Source organism: Macrotis lagotis, chromosome X (assembly GCF_037893015.1).
Source record: "Macrotis lagotis isolate mMagLag1 chromosome X, bilby.v1.9.chrom.fasta, whole genome shotgun sequence".
Classification (NCBI taxonomy): Eukaryota; Metazoa; Chordata; class Mammalia; order Peramelemorphia; family Peramelidae; genus Macrotis; species Macrotis lagotis.
The window spans coordinates 608,679,783-608,700,735 of record NC_133666.1 but is presented as its reverse complement, the minus strand read 5'-3'; the positions used below and the strand labels follow the sequence as shown (position 1 = coordinate 608,700,735).

The following is a 20,953-nucleotide window of genomic DNA, read 5'->3' as shown; positions in this document are numbered from 1 at the left end:
CTCTATCCACTGCGCCACCTAGCTGCCCCAACAAGTGGCATTCTTGACAGAGGTAACACAGTCCTGACTTCTTGCAGTAATTATATTTCATGTTCTTTACAGGGAGAGCAAGGAGAACGAGGAGAAGATGGCTTGCCTGGGAATCCTGGACCTAGGGTATGAAATTTCCTTTTCCCTTATCCTTCCCTCTATCAGTTACATCTAGGAGTCAGTTGACTGTTGTTTCTCTGGTCAACTGAGCAAATCAAAGTTCTAGTCTTATTTATCACTCATCATCGCCTGTCTTATTATTTCCCAACTAGTTCAGGTAGACTACTCATCACGACTTTGGAACATTTCCATGACCTAGGTGATAGGGGTGGATCTAGTATGTGTGTAATTTTTTTCTATAAAAAGCTAATGCTAGAACCAGGGAAATGAATGCAGATACATGAATATTATTCATTACCTTCTTCCATATTTTCTCTCATTACTGATCATCAATAAATCAATGAACTGTTTTTTTTTTTTACTTTTTGCAAGGCAGTGGGGTTAAGTGACTTGCCCAAGGTGACACAGCTAGGTAATTATTGAGTATCTATAAATCCAGAGTTGAACTCAGCTCCTCCTGACTCCAGGGCTGGAGCCACCTACCTGCCCCAATCAAATCACATTTATAAGCACTTAGGTTTCAAATACTATGCCAAACACCAGGGTTGCAAAAAGAGGCAAAACACAGTCCCTGTCTTCTAGGAAATAATCTTTGGAGGCAGTAATAATCTAATAATAAGATTAATTCTATAATCTAGTGGAAGGAATTGGTGGCACAGTGTATAGAGAACTGGACCTGGAGTCAGGAAGACTTGAGTTCAAATTTGTCCTCAGACATATAATAACTGTGGGACCCTGGCCAAGTCACTTCACCTCTGTTTACCTCAGTTTCCTCTATTCTAAAATTGCAGTCATAATAGCACCTATTTTATAGGGTTGTTGAAAGGATCAAATGAGAAATATTATGAGATAATATTTGTAAAATTACTTTATAGTGCCTAGCATGTGGTAGGCATTATACAAATGATTAGGACTCTTCCCAAATTATGATCCTCATAGTGTGTCAATAAATTCAAGACTGCATCTAGAACTCAGCAAGATTGAAAGAGGTTTGATAGAATGGAATGAGAAAAGGGTGGGAATCTAAAAGACAGTCTTAGGCTTGCAATGTTCTTTTTCTGGCTTTTCATTTCTCTCCCCTGCAAAATTAAAGGAATTGAACTCCCAAAGTCCAACTCTGAGCAAATTCTAATTAGTGTGAATAATTAATCTCCTGAAATGATTACATGTATTCTAATTCACACTATTAAAAGTTAGAATTATGTAAAATATATTCATTAGTTTCAGACCAATGGAAATATACACTGTAAATTGAAATAGCATGAGCAATTTATGGATTAAATTATTCATACTAATCAGTATATTACTCTAGTTTATTTTGTTCAGTAGTTTTTCATCAGTTTTCAGTTGTATCTGACTCTTTGAGTCTCTATGTGGGGTTTTCTTGGCAGAGACATTGCTTTGATTTGTCATTTCCTTTTCAAAACCATTTTACAGATTAGGAAACAGACAAACAGGGTTAAGTGTCTTACCATTGATCATATAGCTATTAAGTATTTGAGGACCAATGTGAACTCAGAGGTCCTAGAGTCTTCTTGACTACAGACCTAGTACTCTATCCATTGTGCCACCTAGGTCTCCATTGACTATATATTCTAACTCCTATCTTAATAGCAAGTATCCATTTCTTCATTACCTGAGCATATAGGCCACTTAACGTTAGCTTCAACCCCTCGAGGTGGGGGGGGGACCCACAGTTTTCAAAACAATAACATTTCACTGGTAAAGAGCTATAATTTTTAGAACAAACAATTAGATATTTGGAACAAAATTTTCCACACTAACCATGACCTCAAAAATATTATATTTGAATTAATAATTTTAAATGTCTAGGATCTAAGATATCATCCAGATATTTTATATTCCAACACTACAGAATGAAACCTGCTTCCTAACTAGAGCAATGGTTTTGTGAATTGCTGTGGCCAAGAGAATTTCTGCTTTTCACTAGACCAGTGCTTTATTGTTTTTTATTTTAATTGTTTGATTGCCTTTGGAATTGTTCACATTCAGTATTCACCATTGCTTTAGAAAAGAAATGACTGTGATATAAAAACTGAATAGTTGAGTTAGACTTCAAAGAAGAGGATGGAATGCATTTGGTTTTAACTTTAACAAGACAACTGACTCTGCTTCATATATGAAGAGTGATAATTATAATAACAATGGCAATTAGCATTATTATTGTAATTTTATGTAATATTGCTCCTTAACAAAACCATGATGGTACTCACTTTATTCTGTCCCACTCTTATCTCAATATTGAAAAGCCTTTCAAGTAAAGAAAGGTCCATCCAAGAGAGAAAATGAAATGACAATGAGAAAACAAAATGATTGTGATATAAGAGAAACTTACCTCTTTAATGAGTTGAATCAATTCTTAGTATTATAGAATTATCTCACTGGAAGGATTTCAAAGTTTATTTGGTCCAGTACTTATCAGGAACATGATTTCCTATTGAGTCAGCCAAGCCTCTACTTGAAGAGTAATAAGGATCATCTTATCTTCATGGCAAGTCATTCTATATTCATTGTCTGACATTTCATCTCAGGGATGTAGTTTCATGCTGTCAACATCACCTCCAACATTGTATTCTATACCTATCTCTGTTGAAGGCCTTCATGACTTGATGTGGGTAGAAAAATCATTTACCTTGGTAGCCAACTCTCTGACCTCACTTAAATTAGAAAGGTTGATGGTTTTCGAGCCTGATTTGCAGTGACTCTACTCAAAACACTTCCATTTTGTTAAGACTTGCCAGTATTTTTGCTATTGTGGATTTCCAGATGTCAGTGTTACCTTGAGAGCACCATGAGGATTTGGAGGGCAGCTCCCAGCTTGCTTTGGACAGTATTTAGAGCAAAAATGTGAAGGGTGGCAGGATAATAGTAGGAGCTGGCTTATCCTATAATGATTCCCTGGGTGTTTGAATAATATGCAGAAATCATCTAGGCAGCCATTTTGCAGTCTGGGGCCTTCGTGGCAACACATATTTAAATAAAAACAAGACACACAGAAATGACTAGAATTCTTCAGTTTATTTTCCCCCTCTTTCTCTTTATTATCACCAAGAGGTAAAATATTTTAGAAGGAAACCTTTTTTTTTTAATTATGTGATGGATTTCAAAAATTGTATTTTGCTTTCAGTAACTCATCTAGGAGAAGCAATTTAGGTTAGAGGTGAGAATACTGGGATTGTATAATCAGGGACAAGTCCCTTACCTGCTAGATAAATCAGGCAATTTCCTCAACCTTAAGAACTAAGTCAAAGTTGGATTATGACCTATGTTAGTAGAAAGAGTTCCAACAGATAATACAATTGGTGGATGATACAATAGGAATGAATTTAGAGGAAGAAAGAACCACAAGCATCAAAGTGGAAAAACTAAAATCCAAGGAAGTTATGTGCTTTGTCAAAGGTCACATAGGGTAATGTGGCAAAACTATAATTTCCCAGATCTCTAAACTTCAAGTATATCTCTTTCTGCTGCTGCACACATTGAATATTTTTATAAAATATTTGTGATTCACTTCTTTTTTTGTAATTTTTAAAAATTTTACATTTAAACACAAAATGAGAAAAGAAAAAATACCTTACCATGTAAACAGCAGACCATAAAAGAAGATTTAATATAAAACAATACATTTCTATTTCAAGAAAACTTATGTAACAAATGTTATACATTTTCCCAAAGCTGCCCAGTTTATCTTTGCTTCTGTTGATTTTCTTTTGTTCTCTTCTGTTCACTTTTTGTCGTATTTCTCTCTCTCTCTCTCTCTCTCTCTCTCTCTCTCTCTCTCTCTCTCTCTCTCCCCATCCTAAAGAATGCTACAATTAAGTGTGGACATAAATATGTATATATATATATATATATATATATATATATATATATATATATATGCATAGATATTTTTAAACATAGAGGCATATGTACACATGTACACCCATACACATATAATGTAATGCCACCCTATGTTTATTTTCTCCTGTTGGGTGACTGGATTCTGTTTTCCTATGTCCAAGTCTTTCCATGTTACTCTAAGTCAACCAGTTCATTTCCTACTTCACATCAATATTCCTTTCTGGATTTAAACATCATGTCCTTTCATAGTGTCTTTGAGGTTAATTTATGGATTTATAATAGTCAAAATGATTTGGTTACTCACAATACTGCTACTGCATACTGATCTCTTGGTTTTTCTCATTTTACTCTTCATTATTACATAAAGGTTCTTCATGCTTTTCTTTTTTTTTGTTTGTTTGTTTTTTGCAAGGCAATGGGGTTAGGTGACTTGCCCAAGATCACATAGCTAGGTAAATGTTAAGTATCTGAATCTGGATTTGAGCTCAGGTCCTCCTGACTCTAGGGCCGATGCTCTGACCACTGCACAACCTAGCTGTCCTGTTCTTCATGCTTTTATTCTATCCTAAACATATAACACAATTTGTTTGATCATTTCTCAATTAATGGACATCCCCATTATTTCCAGTTCCTTGCACATTGGTTGGATCAAATCACAGATCCACTGATAATGAGTTGAGGTCCCCATTTTTCCATATCCCATTCAATATTTGACACTTTACCCTTCTATCATTTTAGCCAATCCACTAGATATAATACGATATGTCAATGTTGTTTTAATTTGTGTTTCCCTAATAAATAATTATTTAGAGTATTTTTTCATATAAATTGTTTTGATTTCTTCATGAGATAATTGACATCATATCCTTTATCTATTTGTCAATTAGAAAATGACTTTAATTTTAGATTTGAAAAAGTTTTTTTATTTATTTGAGATGTGAGACCTTTATTTGAAGAGTTGTCCATAAAACAAATTTCTCTCAGTTGGGTGCTTTCATTCTGATCTTAGCTAAAATTGTCTTATTTGATCAACAACTTTTTAATGTAATGCAATCACAGTTATTCATTTTATAACCCATGATATTATCTTTCTTTTGTTTGTTCATACATTGTTCACTCAACCATAATTTTGATATGTAATATGTTCTATGCTCCTCAGATTTTCTTACATCTACCTTTATATTAATCATGTATCCATTTTGACCTTATATAGATAAATAGTGTAATATATTGGTCTAGTCTCAATTCTGCCAGACTGCCTTCCAGCTATTCCAACAATTTTTATCAAAAAAATGAATTCCTATCCTCCAAGCTTAAATCTTTGCAATTGTCAAACATTGGGTAACTATATTCGCTTTGTAGACTGTTCCACTGATCTACCTTCTTAATTCTTAGCCAGTACCAGATAGTTTCTTCCTCATAATAAAGATCTGGGGCAGCTATATTCCTGACCTTTTTTTCTTCCAAATGAATTTTATATTTTTTCTTCTTTTAAAATATAAAATATAATTTGTATGATCCCTTGGGATAACACATACCTATATCATGGACTCCTTTACAGGAAGCAGTAATTAGAGTGGGGATTTTTTTACTTTTTTCTAATTTTGCTTACTTTTTACTACAAGTTAAGATCCCCAGAAGTTTGGACACCAAATGATCATTTTTCAGCTAAAGCACTGTTGGAAGAAGATAAGGCAGATATGTGTCACCTTGTTTAGCAGAGGAAACATAAACCAGAAAACTCTAGACTTTCAAATACTGTAGATAAGTATTAGGTGAAAATATTTTTTCCTGAGAAGAGTTTAGATAAATTTATGAACAATAGATTGAGAGTAACTTATTAAAGGTGAATGGAATTTATTTTGGAAATATCTCTGATCTTTAGAGTCTGAAATTAAGAAAAACAACCTGGCAGTCCTATCAGTCATCCTCAGTACTCTGATTAGAGATAGAAGCAATGGACCTTGACATGGTATGCCATTTCTTCTGTTCTTTGATAGATCAGTCTTTCCCACTTTCTCCTTGTACTGGAATCCTTCTACCTTAATTAAATTACTAATCCTCAACTCTAGCCCTACCAACCTTAACACATCTTTCTAAATGGCCAGTATATTGGGCTTATTGTTCCCCATATAGGTGTATTTAGACTCTGTGAATATATGAAACATATGACATTGCTGGGGTGGTAGAATAAAGTTTTAGGGGAACTCAGAAGGCAGCTAAGGTCATCAGAGTATACATTTAGTGCTCTAAACCACTTTAAAAGATAATTAGACCAATCAATTTATTTATAATGATACATACCTATATAGAATTATCTATTTATGGCAGTTAGATGATTCAGTGGATAAAAGGCTATAAATGGAGTCAGGAAGTCAAGTTCAAATTTGTCTTCACACACATATTAGCTACATGACCCTGGACAAATCACTTAACTGCTGTTTACTTCATCTTCCATAACTATAAAATGGAGGAAAAGTACAGTACCTAATTCCCATGGTTGCTATGAGGATAAGATAAAACAATGTTAGTAAAGAACTTTGTAAACCTTAAAATGATATATAAATCCTGGTTATTAGTACTATACAAACTAAGCCCCCCCCCATTAAATGATAATGATTTGTTCAAGGTCAAAGAAATAATAAATAACAGAGCTGATATTTGAACCTAGGTTCTCCAACAACAAATCTTTTCACTTTACTATACTTCTCTGCTTAGGATCAAAACTTAAATAAAGAAAAGAAGGACAAAATAGAAATGATACAGCAAAAGACTAGGGAGGAATAAATGCCCTTGAGATCATGATGAAGGGAGAAAATGGAAAGAGATGGGGAATGGGAGAATAGGATAGGAATTTATGATAATAGAAAGGAATTCAGATTTCATATTGTCAGAAAGGGCAGCAACCCCTTTGCCAAATGTCAAAAAGCACCCCTAAACAAAAAGGGTTGGGGAGATTACATCCCTTCTGTCTCATACTTTCTTCCATGAGAGAGAGTGTCTGTGTGTGTGTGTGTGTGTGTGTGTGTGTGTGTGTGTGAGAGAGAGAGACAGACAGACAGACAGACAGACAGACAGACAGACAGAAAGACAGAAAGACAGAGACAGAGAAAGAGAGCGTTTCAGACTTTTTTGTGGTGAAATGGTATGGCTGCTGGGCTTTAGTGTTTCTCCTTGTGTGAGTGCGCATGTGTACATGTGTGTGTTTGTATGTGTGTGGGGGTGTATATGTGTGCATCTGCAATGTTGTTCTTATGTATTGTGTATATGTCCCTGTGGAATATTGTGGTCAAGCAGTGGTGAAAAGTACAAGAAATACTGACCACTTGGGAGCTCTGATGGGTTTGCCAACAAAATATTTTGATTGAGTTGCTACATAGTTAAAAAATTCACTTTGGCAGAAATGGCTTTGTAAGCAGCTTCCTAGAAGTTTACTTTTAGGATTTTGTTGATATTTCACCAAGAATTCTATGAAATGACACCATTTACTCCCTGTTTTCTCAAGTAAGAATGCACTTTTTTTAACAGTCAAAAATTAGGACAAGATAGATTGATTGCCTTGATACAGACTAATTTTTGTTTTTTTTTAACTTAATATGTTTCTTCTTCCCCAGTTTTTGGGAAAAACATAAGACTGGAAAGAAAAGAAATTACATTTATGTCTCACAAATTTTTCTTCTGTGAAATTCACTGATGGCCCTGGTTAACTGAAATTAATTTTTATAAAATTTTGCTAGCATGATTTCTTAAGATCATTTCTTTTACAGGAAGAATATAGACTAGGAACTTTTGAGGACCCTATTCCCTGACATAGTATAATGAAAGTCATTGCTGACTACTGAGATAAAAAAAATAGTATCAAAATTCATCTGGAGCAACAAAAGGTCAAGAATAGCAAGAAAACTGATGAAAAAACTGTAAGGGAAGGTTGCCTAGCTCTCCCAGATCTAAAATTATACTATAAAGCAACAGTCATCAAAACTGCCTGGTACTAGTTAAGAAATAGAGTAAGAAATCGAGATTAGGATAGGTACAAAAGAAACAGTAGTAAATGACTACAGTAATCTATTGTTTGATAAACACAAAATCATTAGTTTCTGGGATCAGAACTCACTATTCAACAAAAATTGTTGGAAAAACTGTAAAAATAGTATAGCAAAAACTAGAGAGAGATTCACATCTCACTCTATACCAAAATAAGGTCAAAATGAATTTAGACATAAAAGGTGATAAATAAATAGATAAATTAATAAATAAATTAATAAATCAAGAAAGACTCTATCTAATCTATGGAAAGGGGACAAATTTATGACCAAAACAGAAATGGAATACATTATGAATTGCAAAATTAGTTATTTTGATCATATTAAATTTAAAAGGTTTTGCATTAATAAACTCAAAGCTGCGAAAATTATAAGGAAAGCAGAAATATAGGAAACAATGTTCACAACTAGGAGTTCTGATAAATGTCTCATTTCTAAAAATATATAGAGAGAATTGCATCAAAATTCTAAGGTTGTAAGTCATTCTCCAATTAGGATATGATAGACAGCTTTCAAATGAATATATAATCAAATGAAAAAGTGCTCCAACTCATTGATTAGAGAAATTCAAATTAAAACAACTCTGATGTATCACCTGATACCTGTCAGATTGGTTAAGATGGCAAAAAGGGAAAATGATCCATGTTGGAAAGGTTGTGGGAGAATTGGGACATTAAATGCATTGCTGATGGAGTTGCGAACTAATCCAAGCATTCTGGAGAGCAATATGGAACTATGCCCAAAGAGCAATAAAACTGATCATACCCTTTGACCTAGGAATTTCAATTCTAGGTCTATAACCAGAAGAAATCATAAAAATGTGAAAAGTTCCATATATTCCAAAATAGTCATAGCAGCTCTTTTTGTAAAGGCAAAGAATTGGAAATTTGGGGGATGTCCATCAGTTGGGGAATGGCTAAACAAGTTATTGCACAGGAATACTATGGATTATTATTGTTCTATAAGAAACCATAAATGGTTGGATTCTAGAGAAGCATGGAATGAATTACAGGATCTAATGCTGAATGAAGCAAGCAGAACCAAGAGAACATTCTACATATTAACAATATCATGTGAGATGATCAACTTTGTTTTTAGATTTTTCAAGGCAGTGGGGTAAAGTGGCTTGCCAAAGGCCACACGGCTAGGTAATTATTAAGTGTCTGAGGTCAGATTTGAACCCAGGTACTCCTGACTCCAAGGCCAGTGCTCTATCCACTGCACCACCTAGCCACCCCTGAGATGATCAACTTTGATAGAAACAGCTCCTCTCCTTTTACTCAACAGGGGAAGAAAAACAAAACAAGACAAAATAAAACCCTTCAGAATCTGATAAACATCATATTCACTTTTTTAAAAAAACCTCTCTTATGTGTTTCTTTCCTTTAATCCTAAATGACTAAATCTCTAAACATGCTTAACACAAATGTGTATGTACAATATTAATCTAATGACTTGCCACTGAAGGGAGGGCAGTTGGGAAGGAGGGTGGAAGGAAATTTTGTAACTTAAAAATATACATATGCATATGCATATGATGAATGTTGAAAAACTTTCATAACATGTATTTGGAAAAATAAAACATCAATTAAAAAAAGAAAGTCTGCTGAGACAAACTGGATTTGTTATCCTTTCCTTCCCACAAAAACTAGTTAGTCTGAGAGCAAAATTGAGTTCTGAATAGGTAACATGGTGTATTGGATAGAATGATGGACTGAGAAGAATGATACCTTTAAAGTTCTCTATCTATGAGACCATAGACAGATCACTCAGACTTGTTTAGGCCTCAATTTTCTGACCTGTAAAATGATGATTATAATAACCTCACATTATTATATGTAAAGGGTACATATGCATACATGTGTTTATATATATATAATAATATACACTAAATAATAATAACTATAATAGCAAAATAATATAGTAAAATTTTGTAATAAATATATATTTAATGAAAATATAAATATAAAATAATAATGAGTTGTCTATATTAATAATTAGGCTCATTATAAGGCACGGTATATATGAAGCACTTGGAGAACTTTAAAATATTATATAAATGTTATTATTTTTAGGCATTTGGTTCTGAGACTTACCAACCCTTGAGTTTTCTTGAATAACAACTTAAAGGTTGTTGGATATTTGAATAGAAATTAAATGAACTTCTGTTTATATAGAAGGACAGTTTAATGGAGATTTCTGATCCTTGGAATGATGAATAAGTGAGAGTTTATATCATTCTATTTTTAGGGTGAAGCTGGGGAGCAAGGTCTCATTGGCATGCCTGGTGTGAAGGTGAGTAGATGAAATCAGCATCACTCTCAGTCTGTTAGATCATTTCATTCCCCATTGTTATCTCTCCTTTTACTCTTAACTGCAGTTAAATCATACAATTCATGTTAGTTGAGCAATGGATTATTTCTGTTAGTGTGGTGTGTTAGCCCAGATCTCCTTCCAGGGGATGTTATTCCCAATTTCAGGGATAAAGAGCAATGTGAACATTAAATTGTATAAGGATTTGGTACAATCTTTCACCACTCAGTGTGACTCATGGAAGGATGATTTCACTTCCTTTTCTGGACCCACTTTCATCTCTTCAATGCACATATACAAATTTAAATGCATTCTCTAGGAACATGAAGAAGCCACGACATCCTTTTTTTTTCTTCATAACCTATACTGTGTCAATTTGATAACAATTTTCATTTGTGACTTCTAGATGTTGAAATTTCCCAGATCAGGAAGTCCAAAATCACCTTCTTCTCTTTACTATCATGGCTCACATTATTATTCTCTCATTATTTTTTCTTTGTCACTTGTAATTCATATCTAAATTGTTTTCTCTTAGTTGTCTTCAAGATAAAGGTTTTCTGAAAATCTGTAATTTTCTACCAGTAACATGTTCCACTATTTTGTTAAAATATTGCTCTGTGAAAACGTGTTCCTATTTATCCTTGTCCTATCCTAACATGACATACCCAGAAGAAAGAAGAATTTGTAATCAGATGATAATAGGATCAAGTCCCAGTTAGTTATAAATTGATGATGGTACTCCTGCCTAGCCATGTGGCCCTTGAATAGGTTACTTGATTTGAGGAATCTCTGTTTCCTCATCACAAAATTATTCTGAGTATTCATTGGGAAAATACAATAAGAGAAAATTTTTATGAACTTTAAATGTCTATGCAATAATAAATCCCAAGGTAAAATCATTTTGGTGGAATGCAAAAAAAATGTGGGGCTGCCAGGATGGTATAGTGGATAGGGGAAAAGATGTAGAGTCAAGAAGACTCATCTTCCTAAATTCAGTTCTGACCTTAATCAATTACTAGCCATGTGATCATGCGCAAAACATTTAATCCTTTTTCGCTCAGTTTCTTAATCTGTAAAGTGAGTTGGAGAAGGAAATGGTAAACTTACTACAGTATCTTTACCAAGAAAATCCCAAATGGACTCACAAAGAGCCAGAAACAACTGAACAACAATAACAGGAAACAAAGTTCACTCCTTGTTCCAATTCACTACATAATCTCCTTATTCTTCTCTCATTTCCCCTTCAGTGATTAAGAAATAATGTATAATCAATTAATACTTGTTGAGTAGAATGGGAAATTGAAGCATTTTATGAATCTTCTATACCCATAATTTTATGTTCTATTTTACCAGGGAGAAATGGGGCTTCCAGGATCTCCAGGGCTCCAAGGACTAAGAGGAGAGAAAGGAGATGAGGTAAGTACCTCCAGAGCAGGATGGTTTATTGATCTTGGAGGCCAACCCCCTATTACCTAGCCTAGAGCTTCATTCCAAGATAATTATTATGCTGTTCAAGGGGAATTTATCATGCCAAAGGGTCAACATTTGGTTATTTAATGGTATGATTCTTGTATTTATGAAGAGAGTATCATAAATCAGAGAATCAGAAAAAAATGTAGAATTGCAAAGTACCTCAGAAGTCACCTAGGATAACCTGTACCTAGAGTATGAATCATCTCTGCAATATTCTTGACAAATGGCTTATCCATTTGCTTTGCTTAAAGATTTCAAAGGGATTTGGGTGATAGGGTGGAGAGAGTGCTGAATCTGGAGTCAAGCAGATCTAAATTCAAATTCTGCATCAGACACTTTTTGGTTAAATTATATAATCTCCCTGGGTGACATTTTTCTCATCTGTAAAACTGAAATAATAATAGCATCTACCTTTGAAGAGTTGTTTTAAAGGTCAAGCAATATATAAACATGCATATATCCATATTCATATAGATACATATATATATATATATATATACAAACAAACACACAAACACATATATACACACAGATGTAATTGAATTGTGTTTATATATATATATATGTAATGGACATATTATACTCTATAAATACTAAAAACACTGTCTTATTATCATTACTATTATTCAAGGATGGGGAATTTACTAACCCTGAAGCCCATTCTACCATGGAACAACTAATTAGGTATTTCTTCCACATTTTGAACTGAAATCATTTTCTCTATATTAGAATTCTTTCATTACTTCTACATTTGCCTCCTGGAACTAGTGAGAAGTCTAATTCCTCTTTAAAATGACAACTTGAGAATAATGCTATTTAAAAAATATCCATTACATTCTTCCCCATTCAAGTCTTCTCTAGGTTAAATATTCTCAATTCCTTTAACTCTTACCATTTGTCATCTTCTTAAGTCTTATCTCTAGCCTAGTCAACTTCTTGCACATGGTTAAGCATGTCTTCTAAAAACTACAGATTCCACAGTACTGACAATAGTCCTTAGAGACTGGCCAAAGACCCATGACTATTAATCTTTCTGACCAGCAACACTGAATCCACTGCTAATACAAAACTGGATCAGAGGAACTGTTTTTGGATTTCATTCTTTATTGTTCATTCTAAGCATTAAATGAAAGCATTCATGTGATGATACCCTGTTCCACTTGCATTCTCTTCATAATAATGTACTCTTTATTTCTCATGGGCTGAATCAATCGATTTTCCAGTTTTATCATTTTTTCTCTCTTTTTGTCTCTATCTCTGTCTGTCTCTTTTTCTCTCTGACTTTCTTACTTCACCCATTTAATAAATTCTCAATCATCAATCACCAACATATCCATCACAACATAAAACCAAGACCATCATCTAAAAGATTATATTGATTAATTTTATGGAACCATAAATATATTATTAAAAATTTTAAACAGGAGGGAAATTCAGGGGTAGAGCCACAGTGGCGACAGGAGAAGAGCCTCTCCTAGGAATTCTCTCCATAATATTTCAAATTTTAGGAAGTGGACAGAACTGGAGAAGGGTGAGTGATATAGTAGAAGGACCAGACATCAACAGTGGTGAAGCCCTGTCCTCAGGGCACTCAGGAAGCAGCAGTGGCCAAGGCAACCAAGATCCAGGAAAGGGAAGCAAGGGGAACTAATAAACAGGAGCCCCCAGGCAACTGAGCCTTGAGTGCTCAGCCTATCAAAAGTAGGGGAGTGGAGAGAGGTTTCTGAGGTCTGTCCCCTATACCTGGAACAGGACTCTGGGGCTCTGACCACATTCAGGTCCTGATCACAGTCTAGGTCCTCCATATAACAGAAGGCCCCCTGTACCTCAGTCCCATGGCAGAGGGGTGCACTTGTGGTCATTCACAGACCAGGAGGGAAGACAAAGTTTCACACACTGAGATCCTTGTGGAGAGTATTTGTCCCAATAATACTCCAAAGCTCAAGAAGGACCCCAAAACCAGGCACAAGCTGGGGAAATGAGTAAACAGAGAAAAAGAGAAACACCATTGAGAAATACATCATCTATGATTCCAAGAAGGATCAAAGTACTCATTCTGAAGAAGAGGAAGTACAAGCTCCTGCATGTAAAGACTCCAAGAAAAATGGAAATTGGGCTCAGGCTATGACAGAGCTCAAAAAAGATTTTGAAAATCAAATAAGGGAGATAGAAGGAAAATTGGGAAAAGAAATGAGAGAAATGCAGGAAAAACATGAAAAAGAAGTCAGCAGCTTAGTCAAGGAGATCCAAAAATATGCTGAAGAAAATAACATGTTAAAAACCAGCATAAGTCAAATGGATAAAATAGTTCAAAAAGTTATTGAGGAGAAGAATATTTTAAAAAAGCAGAACTGGCCAGATGGAAAAGGAGTTAAGAAAGGTCTCTGAGGAAAACAAGTCCTTCTGATGTGGAAGCTGATGGCTTTGCAAGAAATCAAGACATGATAGTTCAACACCAAAATAATGAAAAATTAGAAGAAAATGTGAAACATCTCTTTGAAAAAACCACTGATCTGGAAAACACATTCAGGAAAGATAATTTAAAAATTATTGGGATACCTGAAAGTCATGATCAGGAAAAGAATCTTGACTTAATTTTGAAGAATTCCTACACGAAAATTGCCCTGATATCCTAGAAGCAGAGGGCAAAATAGAAATTGAGAGAATCCACTGATCTTCCCTGGAAAGAGATCCAAAAAGCCCAACCCCCAGGAATATTATAGTCAAGTTCCAGAACTCCCAAGTTAAAGAGAAAATACTACAAGCAGCCAGAAGGACACAATTCAAATATAGTGGAGCTGCAGTCAGGATCACACAGGACTTAGCAGCAACTACATTAAGTGCTCATAGGGCTTGGAATACAATATCCTGAAAGGCAAAAGAGTTTGGAATGCAACTGAGAATCAACTACCCAGCAAAATTGAACTTCCTCTTCCAGGGGAAAAGCTGCACTTTCAATGAACCAGGGGAATTTCAATTGTTCCTGTTGAAATAGCCAGAGCTGAACAGAAAATTTGATCTCCAAATACAAGACTCAGGTGAAGCATAGAGAATGGAGGAGAAGGGCAAAATATGAGGGCCTTAATGATGATGAAATGCATGTATTTATGCATAGAAAAATAATATTGATAATTCTCATATGAAACTTCTCATTTAATAGAGCAGGTAGAAGGAGGTTTTAAAGTTGAAGCACAAGAGAGAGCTGAATTTGAAAATATAATATATTGTAAATATGGAGTCAATGGCTAAAAGGGAAACGTAATGGGATTAAGAGAAAGGAGAGGTGGGATAGGCTAAGATATTTCATATAAGATTTTTTAAATTATTATTGCAATGATATGGAAGGGGAGAAGGTGAGGGGGAATGAGTGAACCTTTGCTCTCATCAGAGGTGGTTCGGAGAGGAAATAGTATATATACTTTATATACTATACAGACATCTAGAGTAAAAAGGAGAGAAGGGGGACAAGGGAAGGGGGGATGTGAGTGATGGAGGAGAGGGTAGACTGTGGGGAAGAGTGGTCAGATATAACACATTTTCATTTTTACTTCTTGCAAGGGGATGGTATTGAATGACCTGTCTGGGACCACAGGGCCGGGTGGTTGCTAGGCCTATAGGGCTTGGGGCCTCTTGGTCCCAGGACCAGTGATCAGTCTGCTGCTCCACTCAACTACCCTACAGCACATTTATGAAGACATACAGAGTGAAAGGAGAGAGAAAATATAGTATATGGTAGTGGGGAGGTATGAATGGAGGGAGTTGTGATCAGCAATGGCAATGGTAGAAAAATATGGAAGTAGCTTTTGAGGTGGACTTTTCATAAAGAATGTGACCCACCCATGACACAGCTGGTGGTGGTGGAACACAGAATGAAGCATATTTTTTTAATTTTTTTTCTCTTTCCTTTACTTTATTGCTCATGAGGGTCTATATTTTGGGGGGAGGGGGTATTATGTTTACTCTTAAACAATAATGTTTTAGTAATGATATAAAAAAATCATTTGTATAAAATAAAAAAATAAATATATATTGAATTTTAAAAAAATAAAAAGAAACGAGGATGGATGGGAATTCAGGGAAGCCTGGAGGGATTTGCATGAATTGATGCCAAGTGAGATGAGTAGAACCAGTAAAACATTGTATACCCTAACAGTAACATGGGGATGATAATCAATCTTGATGGACTTGCTCAACCCTTCAGTGCAACAACCAGGTATAAATTTGGGCTATACCATCTGTATCCAGAGAAAGAATTATGGACTTTGAACAAAGACCAAAGACTATTACCATCCAATTAGAAAAAAAATTATATTATTATGAAATTTTACTATCTCATACTTTATTTTTCTTCCTTAAGGATATGATTGTCATCACATTCAACTGAGATCAATGTATAACATGGAACCAATCTAAAGACTTACAGAATACCTTCTCTGGGGGGTGGGAGGAGGGAATCAAGAATGGGGGGAAATTTGTAAAACTCAAAATAAATAAAATCTTAAAAATAAAAAAAATCTAAAAAAAATTTAAACAAATATACAGATGCTCCCTCAACTCCAGGTGTTTGTGTGTGTCATCTGGGGTTCCCAAATATAAAATTGGTGATATTTTATATAGACATGATGACCATAACGTTAATCTAGAAATTCAGTTGGCCAGAAAGGAACAGGAAAATCTTCTTGTGATCAACATCTCATGTTTAGGGAATCTATTATGCTAGATCCTTCATGAGAGACATATAGTGTAATTAAAAAGACAAAATTTGGAATGAAGAGATGAGGATTTTCATCTAGCTCTGCCACTAACTCACTAGGTGACTTTGTATAAGTAATTTATAACCTGCACCATGTATTTTTCTTCTTGGTAAATTAAAGGAATCATACAAGATAAAAACAAAGGTCATTTGTACATGTGGTATTCCATCATTCTCTCTTTGTCTGTGAACTCAAAAATTGGTAAGATGTAAGTTTCAGGAGTTTTAGAGTAATGCCTGCCTATCTGTTGTTCTGTCTATATTAGCTAACAGTTGACAGAGGCTACTGACAAAAATCAAAATAGTTTTTTTTCTTGGTTTTCTGAATTAAAGAGCAACAACACCTTTCCCTTGTTTTTGATAACAATCCCCAGTAAGAAATGATAAAATAGTGTCTATATTCTAGCATTTCATCCATCCTGTTTTAATTGTAGTGTTTCCTGCAGGCATGCCAGAAAAATGAATCTTTCTAATTGCAGTGTGAGACAAATTTGTCATTTTACATGTGGGGAGAGAAAAGACAGAATACATATAAAGAGTGAATTGTCTGCCATGTTATCATCTATGGAAACAATTCTGGGATTGAAGCCAGGAAAAAATGGATTCTCAAAGTTGCTCTGACACTGAGTTACAGTATGTGGCCTTGGGCAATCCTTTTGTTTCTATGGGTCTCAGTTTCTACATCTGAAAAGTTAAGATAACTTCTATACTTCCTATTTCCTTTTAAGGAAAGGTTTCTCTCAGTCTTAAATTGTTTTAGAAATGTGAACTTATTAACCTAAGCCTTCTTACTCCAAAATCCTTCTTCATCATATTTAAATCTCAATATAATATGATCCTATACTAACTCATCATCATTAAGTCCCATTATTGCCCTCAGTGAGCCATACCTACCACATTTAGCATACCATTTCTCATTTCTGTGACTTTTCAGTTTGTAGTCCTATTCATTCTCACCTCAGACTCTCAGAATCCCCAGTATTCTTTCAGACTCAGCTGAAACTGCCAACTCTATATGGTAACTTTCCTCAATCCCCTTGGTTATTAGTATTCTTTTCTCCTTCAAATTTAGTTTTGCATTTCCTGATCTTTTTTAATATAACATATCTCCTCAGGAGAATGTAATCACTTTGAGAAATGTTGTTTTTGTATTTATCACCACCGCATCTTCATTGCCTTGGGCAAATCTGACAACATAAATATGTTGAATTTGTTGATTGTCTACCAATTAGTTATTTTTTTTCCTTGCACCCTTCTAGCCTTGTTTGTAGATGTAATAACATACTCAAAAACTACTCAATCTAGCTAAACTGATCTTTCATACTATTCAGAACAGCTAGACCATAGCAAGGATTAGAACACTGAATCTAGAGTCATTTAGACCTAAGTTCAAATTTGACCTCACACACTTAATATTTTTGTGACCCCGTGCAAGTCTTTTAACTTTTCTGAGGTTGATTTCCTCAATAAAGAAGTCTGACTCAAAAATCCCTTCTGATCCATGAAGGCATGGACCTTCTGAATCATAATAAACATTTTATAATCCTCTTTATAATGTGTTTCACATTTCTCTGCCTTTTTAAATAGCACTTATTCAATGTCATTTCAACTTTTCTTGATGACTTAGTATTTTCAATGGAAACATCAGCTATTGTGCTACATTGTACAGTGTTGATACCCCTCAAGGCCTACAGAAATGTGGAGGATTTAAATGGTCTCACATTATGGTATTTTTGTGTTAGCTTTTCTTCTTTTTCCCCTCCTTGATTTCAGCCTAGTGGATGATTCAGACACTATTTTAGGTTGGAAAGAGAACTGTATTTGGCCAGCTTTCTACTTATTGCCTCCTTCCCCTGCGCTGTTAGGGAAAGTCTCTTAACCTCTACAGATATCTGCCTCCTTGGAAACTAGTGAACTGGACTAAAATAATTTTAAGTTCAAAATCCCTTAATCTTGCTTGGTTCATTTCTTACTATAATTCCTCTTATTTGCTTTCTCCTTTTTGATTGATATCTCATTTACTCTGGACACAAAACCAGATTTCAAGTCTGTTAAAACTATGTATAAAATTTAAGCAAATCAGTTTTGCTTGAGGGATCTGCAAGATTCTACCTCGAAAGCAATAGACCATGAATCTCTGCAGTATAGATTTGTGATGGCTATTATGTCTAGTCAAAAGTTCTTTTTGCTTCCTCCTTGGAAATTGGCCATCTCCTGGATAGGTGAAGTTTCTGGTAAATTGCCCTCCAAGTAAAAAAAAAAGTGTTATCTTTATTATAGTTATAAAGGAGAAAATGGTCTAGAAGTTAGGAGATTTGATTCTCTTTGTGATTCTGTCTATCAAGTGATGTAAACTTGGGTAAATTACTTTCCTTCTCTATTGTCAGGTATTCTTTTCTCATAGCTTCACAAGATTTAGAACTAGAAAAATTATCTTGGTCTTTTATCTTATTTTATAAATAGGTAGACTTGAAGCCAAGAGAGACTCAGTGACAGATTGTATCCATGCCTGGATTGGAATCCATAGCTTTAATGCCACATCTACTCCACAAAGTCTCATTTTATACAAAGGAATGTGTTTACTAAAAATTCCTTCCTCATCTAGTCAAATGAGATACAAGATATTGACTGTGAACTATATAGAAGGCAATGTAGAAGTCTTCTAAAAGGTAACACATGCTAACCAGCTACATATCAGTTGTCTGAATAGAAATGGTATATGTTATTTTTCTCTGTTGTGCATTAGGGTGAAAAAGGTGACCTGGGACTTCCTGGATTGAAAGGTGACAGAGGTGAAAAGGTAGGATTGATTTATTATTTCTTAATTTTGTTATCGCCAAATGCTTTTGAAAGCATGAAATTATAGATATCAATAGCAAATGACAGCTAACAGGTTTCTCTTGTCTCTGTTCTCATTTAAAAGGAAAATGCTGATTCAAACATCCAAATATGGATGAATTTTTCTTTTACACAATTTCTATCATGTTGATGGTATAAGTAAATTATATAGACTATGCCATCCCTTTCCAATATATATTGATATCATCTATCTACTATATTTTATTATATGCCTTCCTTCCTTTTCAGTTTGTTTCTTTTTAACTCTTCCCCCCTACCCCCCAATCATTCTCTAGTACAAGGTTTACTGTTTTCATTGTCAACCAGTTCCAAGCCATAATTCTTAGACTGATCACAACCAGCTGAATGATTAGACTAAAAAAATTAATTAATGAATGGCTAATAATTAAATAATTAATTATCAATAACTAATGGCTCACCATCAGCTGTCATGCTCTCTCACTACCTCAGATCTTTTTTTCTCTTGATCAAACATTCAACCAAATCATATACAATTCGATGTCTGGTCCTTTTACTATATCACTCACCCTTCTCCAGTTCTGTCCACTTCCTAAAATTTTGACCCCATTCCTAACCCCCAATCTTCCTCACCTTAGAACTAAGCATAAATAATATGATCTGACTAGGACAGAAGGCAAATGGAATTAATTTTTCTCTTTCTGAACAGTGGCACTTATTCTGGTCTTAAGTTTGTCTTATCCTTGCCTTCTCTCCTTTTCCCACCTTTCTTTCTCCTGGTTTTGTTTTCTCTCTCTCTCTACATCTATTACACTTTCCTGTTCTCTTCTCTCTTTTTTCCTATACTTCTTTCTCCTTTACCACTTCTTTCTCTCCCATCTCAACCACTATTATTTTCTGCAACTGTCTTTTTGTTTCTCTACATTTGTTTCTCCTCCTTTTCTTGCTGCACTTTTCATATTGTCTCATTGTCATTTTGTCTTTTTTCTGTCTTTCACTTTATTTCAGTCTTCTTTATTTATCTCTTTTGTCTTCACTTTTCTGCATTTCTCTGCATTTCTTCGCTTTTATCTCTTTCTAACACTCTATTCCTCTTTTTTTCCTCTTTATTCTATGCTTCCCAATTTTTCATTCTTTCTCTATCACCTTTGGTTTCCTATATCTTTCTGCCTCCCTGCCTCTGTTGCATTTCATCCTCTCATCTCTGCTCAGTTCTTACCTCTCTCTTTTGTCACATCCCCTCTTATCCAGTTTCCTTTCTCCTTTTGAGAGGGCTGCCCTTTGGAAAGAATGGGGCCTTAAAATAGATGTCAGCTTAGGAAATGAGGACTTTCACAAACTAAGCTTCATACTCATGGACTTTTCAAAAACAGTATTTCAGATAGAAAACTCATTTCTAGCACTCAAAAGCTTAGAATAATAAACTCTCTTTTTATTGCTTCCTTTAAGCTGCTACTACCTGCAATAAAATTCTAAAATTCAACTTTTACTAAAGAAAGGTGCTTCCCTTTGGGCATGTGTTGGCAGAGACTGACCTGAG

The 20,953-nt window shown here is 34.7% G+C and overlaps 1 protein-coding gene across 2 annotated transcripts in view; it reads left to right on the top strand.

Annotated features, from left to right (window-relative positions):
- COL22A1 (collagen type XXII alpha 1 chain) overlaps nt 1-20,953 on the top strand; it is a 665,867-nt gene that overhangs the window by 472,538 nt on the left and 172,376 nt on the right. For both annotated transcript variants that reach the window (XM_074202703.1, XM_074202704.1), the window contains exons 27-30: nt 103-156; nt 10,308-10,352; nt 11,724-11,786; nt 19,343-19,396. In XM_074202703.1, coding sequence (XP_074058804.1) covers nt 103-156; nt 10,308-10,352; nt 11,724-11,786; nt 19,343-19,396 — 216 coding nt within the window. The remainder of the gene's footprint in view (nt 1-102; nt 157-10,307; nt 10,353-11,723; nt 11,787-19,342; nt 19,397-20,953) is intronic.